Raw genomic sequence first — 5,060 nt, forward strand, 5'->3', positions numbered from 1 at the left:
TGTGTGGGTGTTAGGCCCCATTCACACCTATATTTCAGGTGCGATTGGTGATTCCTGTGGCACAAACTTGCGTTTTCCTGCAACAGGAATCCCTAATCTGGCGTTTACATGCAGCAACTGTCACCCATTCAAGTTAATGATCAGGTGACTGCTGCTGCATGTACACGCCTGCATACCGCATGCAATTGTATGTGATATGATTACATCCAGTTACATGATTACATCCAGTTACAAAAACAATCACTATCTCTGGATACACAAGGGATAGTGATTGATTCCTAACTGCATGTAATCCTTTCACATATGATTACATGCGGTGTGCAGGTGTTTACATGCAGCAGCGGTCACCTGATCATTAATTTGAATGGGTGACAGTTGCCACTTGTAACATGTGCAGACATTAACACTGGTACGGTATATAGTAGCGGCCCCCACTGGACTAAAGTGTCCATTGGCCTCCGACTAATTTGGTTCAGATTCTGAGGGGGAATGGGTGCAGACAGAATTCCATGCACTTGATAGCACTGGTGTGTTTTGAGCCCAAGATCTGTTACTAAAAACCTTGAAGCCTTTCCCTTGGTTTTGTCCAGTCTGGATCGGATGATTTCCTCCACCAGTAACCGTAAGGTTTTAAAAGTTTTCTGTGTGGTTGCTATCGTTGGACAATGGGCATAGGTAATGTCACCCAGGTTAGTTTGGGGCCATTGGGCAGCTTTGTGGTTTCTGCTCCAGGAGCTGGGTCACTTCTACTACAAGCTGACAAATGATTGGGTGCACGTGCTAAGACCAGGTCTTCTGCTGGTGGAAGGTAATTTTTTCTGATGAAGCATTTTAGAAACCTAGAAAGTTGGTCTGCTTAAGACACAAACTGACTCTGGGCTACATGTTGTTAATGAAGTGTCAACCGATCTTCTGGAGCTCATTCATGCCAGACCTTACCGCACTAAACTGTGTGGCTGGAGCAATCTCCCACTGGGCCAAGCTTCAATATCTTGCTAATCGGCCCTGCTTGCTCTCCAATCAGATTGTTCAGGTACTTTGACAGCCAGTGGGGCCGACTAGCAAGGTACTGAAGCTTGGGTCAGTGGACACAGTTTAGTGTAGATGGACGAATCTGTTGCACTTTTTCCATCTGACCCTAAAAAATCTGCAGATAATCCTATAGGTGTACGCCAGCTTCAGGGCAGGTTCACACCATTTTCCAGACCAGATCTGGTCCGGAAAATGGTGCGAACTTGCAGTTCCCAGTGCATTCCAGACTAGACAAAATGAGAGGTCCAATATTTTTCAAAGGCCAGAAATAGCATAGGGATACATTGGGATGCATTGTGCAGGGGTGTGGAATTCTTATCGCCCGACGCCCGGGACATGCAGTTTCGGGTGCTGGGCAAGTAGTTTTTATGTACATTTATCCCATCTCCGGACTTGCGGAGCTGAATGTACATTGTGCGATCGTTCCTGCCCGCACCCCCGCTGTAGTTTTTGGGGTCCCCCGCTCTCCTGGTGGACCCCCAAAAATACGGCACAACGGCTCAGCCATAGAGCCGTATTAGTCTGCTCTATGCGCTCTCTGTGTGTTGAGACCGTGGCAATGTAATAGCGCCACCTGTCTTGGCTGTCAGGAACTACACGGAACAGCTGTTCTGTGTTGGAGGGCAGGTTCCATAAAGAGAACCTGTCACCTCCAAACTATGACATAAAGGATTTTAATCCCCTATGTGATGGGAAGAACATTAGGTGGAAAAAATAAACAAAAATGTAAAAAGTAAAAAAAAATAATAAATGTATATAAAGATTTTGAAAATGAAACCCTGCTGCCCCTGCCATCTGCATGCCAATAAACGCATTCGTAGGACATTCTGCATGTGCTTTGATTGCAGCTGCCATTCCATGGTGGTAGCCAGAATTCTTTTACGCACACACACACAATGTGCATTAAAGGGTAAGTTCATTTTCCCAGGTAATATGGAAAAATAAAAATGACCCGATAATCTGGCCCTGTCTCTCCCAAACCGCCACCCCCTGGCTATACTTGCCTTTCGGCGAACAATCCCTCTCCTCCGCCAGTATGGGTGTACTATCTGTCCCCCGTACTGCTGTCCAGCGCAGTCCTCCCCTATGCATTTTGAATTTTGCTCGCAAATAGCAAGCACTCATTGGTCAACGTGGTCAGATGACTGCGCTGAGAAGCGCTATTTAGCAGTCAAATATGTTTTGATAGGGGTGCACCGATACTAGTATCAGTGCCGATACCGAGTGGTCAAGTACTCGTACTCGCCTAAATGCTCCGATACCTTCCCGGATATTGGAACTTACGGCCAGATGAAAATTTCCTCTGACTGGCAGTGCCGTAGGGGAACATGGAGCCAGCTTCCCGCGCAATCAGGAAGCCGTGCGGCAAGGAATGACCTGCCTCCTGGTTTTCTGATTGGCCGGGAAGCCGGCTTTCCAGGCAATCGGCATCGCGCCAGTTATGAGGTCATTACTCGCCCACCCGGCTTCCTGATTGACCGTGAAGCAGGTTTCCCGGTCAATTACAATCAAGCAGGCCAAACATGGAGCCGGCTTCCGTGGCAATCAGGAACCTGGGCGGGATGTCATTACCCGCTGCCCGGCTTCCTGATTACCACGGAAGCCTGCTCCATGCCAGCGGAAGCACCGGTATTGGTATTCAGTGTCAGTGAGATCCGAAAGTAACAAAATCGGTACTTGTAAGTCGATTGTCATGGAGGACAAGTAGATTTGGCACTGCTTTAGCCCTTGGACAAGTTGTTTTTTTAATTAACCCCTTCGTGACTGACGACGTACAGTGTACGTCGCCAGCATCGGGGCTGTTTAAACAGACTCCCGGCGACTTTTGCCGCCGGGACTCTGTTTAAACAGCACAGGCCAGAAATAGCATAGGGATAAATTAGGGTGCATTTTAAGTGTGGAAACAATCTGGTCTGGTCTGGAGGTGGTGTGAATGGGCCCTTAGACAGGAAATGTGTTACTGGCCAGATCACCAGGTAAAAATAAAGGGTAATAAAGCTTAACAACGAATACAGGGTAATGAAAACAAAAGTAATATTGCAGCTTACCATACACTTGGATAAGGGGTTTTGGAGATGAGGGCAACAATTCTCTATTTAGTTGATCCAGCTCAGCCGCCAATCCATGAACGCCCCCCCAGCTCCGTGCCGCCACAACTCTGCTCAGATGTTCCGTTAAGTTTTATGCCCCCCAACTGTTTTTTTTTGCCTATACTTGCACATTAGGGGAAACCTGTGCCATGAGAACATTGGTTGCCATTCAGTATGCATATTAGGATTTCCAACTTCACTGACTACATACTTGATCAGTGTGTAAGAGGAGCAAATTGGCAATGGTCGTCCATCTCCCTCTGGTTACTCTCCTTAGCCCTCAACATTGGATTGCCTTTTTCTGTACTTGTAAATGTGTAGGCTTGGTGTGCAATTTGTAGGAGTGGAACCTTTATCCTCAATCTATGAAAGAATTGAGATACTCGTGTATGTAATAGGTATTCACATACACATGGTGAAGGGCTCCAGGGTTTGATCTGGAGAAAACTTTTTTTGAGAATCTCAAGTCGTGGTTTGTGTCTACAAAGCTTCTGGCTGCAGTCCAGAAGCTTTGTAGAGCTGTGGGTGGGATAAAGCCTCCATTCTTACGTCTACATCTTGCCAGGCCTCAATATTGGTCCTGGCGGGACTTTGTGAGCTGACTGATGCTTAGGACTCTTCCTTTAGCTGTAAAACCTGCTGCTGGGTGAAAGTGCTGAGTAGCAACAGAACACTAAAATGGTACACAAGCTGTCTGTTTGGGGGGACCTATTAGCGGGTTCCCTGCTGGTCACTGACATTAGTTTCAGGTCTCAGACAAGCAGGTATTGTTTTTTTTGTTTTTGTTACGGACTTGCTATACGAAGCTCTCCTGCAATAAAACGGATCTGAATTCAGTCTGGGACCAGGAAGGTCTGTCTGTTGCTTCACCTACTGTAACTGTGTATTGCTTAACTGCAGTAGAAGCACATAGTCCCTGATGTGGCTGGGATCATAAGATTACACTGAACCCTTTGACATGTAAAATGGGTCACAACTATGTATTTGGCTGAAGGTTTGTCTTTAACCAAGCCCTAGGTGGTGGTGTGCAGTCTTCTCGGAATTAGTTCTGCTGTACTATATTCTATTCTATAATCCTAATGTATATTTTTCTTTTACAGCTGAACCTTTGCCTCTAATGGACTTGTGTCGACGGTCTGTTCGTCTTGCATTGGGAAAAGAGAGACTAAATGAAATCCAAGCACTTCCATTGCCAGCATCTCTCAAAGGCTACCTACTTTATCACTGACACACAAGCCATGCAGGACTGTAATGGACTGGTCATCTTTAACCCATTGCTATGCACCCCAAGGCTCCACTTTTGTCCTTAATGCTTGCTGGTAGGAAGATAGTGGTACAGATTCCTCACTTGCATGCCTCTATCTATGAAATACCTCCAGGACCTTTTTCTTGGACCCTACAACAACTAAACTTTTTTCCTAATGAAGGATATTTACAATGCGTGACTTAAGTGGTTCATGTTTAATATATGAAGTGACCCATATATATTTTTAATGTAATTGTCTATTTCGGAACAGGAAGCAGACTTGTTTTCCTATGCCCACTTTTTGGGCTCTTATGTGTCTACATTTTAAATGTTTTTCTTGTTTTGTAGTTTTACCTGCCATTGTATCGGAGACACTAAGGTCTGAGTGATTTAGGTCCCCAATACTAAAATATAGAAGCTCATTGCTGAACTATAGATCTCTCCCAGTCAGACGGCAAGTTTGCCATTAGAGCGCTTCTACCTACTCCATTTTAGGTTTGGTGCATAGCCTAATCTGAGCACCCTTCCTATAGAGAAGTAGTATTCCCAATGTTCTTCTAGGGAAGTTTTAAAACTTAATTTGACCACCTGATTGCTAAAATGTTTTCTGGTCATGACTGACTGCATGGTATTGATTAGTAACAAGTTGCCATTACGCCTTCGGATACTTGAGTGCAATGAGAACGCAAGCT

The 5,060-nt window shown here is 45.5% G+C and overlaps 1 protein-coding gene across 2 annotated transcripts in view; it reads left to right on the top strand.

Moving 5' to 3' along the window:
- Positions 1 to 4,766, top strand: part of SPSB1 (splA/ryanodine receptor domain and SOCS box containing 1) — a 22,697-nt gene extending 17,931 nt beyond the window's left edge. For both annotated transcript variants that reach the window (XM_018557500.1, XM_018557499.1), the window contains exon 3: positions 4,223 to 4,766. In XM_018557500.1, the coding sequence (XP_018413002.1) occupies positions 4,223 to 4,350 (128 nt within the window). In that variant the 3' untranslated portion in view covers positions 4,351 to 4,766. The remainder of the gene's footprint in view (positions 1 to 4,222) is intronic.
- Positions 4,767 to 5,060: the final 294 nt, after the last annotated feature.

The sequence above is a fragment of the Nanorana parkeri genome, unplaced genomic scaffold (assembly GCF_000935625.1).
Source record: "Nanorana parkeri isolate BGI_ZX_2015 unplaced genomic scaffold, ASM93562v1 scaffold287, whole genome shotgun sequence".
NCBI lineage: Eukaryota > Metazoa > Chordata > Amphibia > Anura > Dicroglossidae > Nanorana > Nanorana parkeri.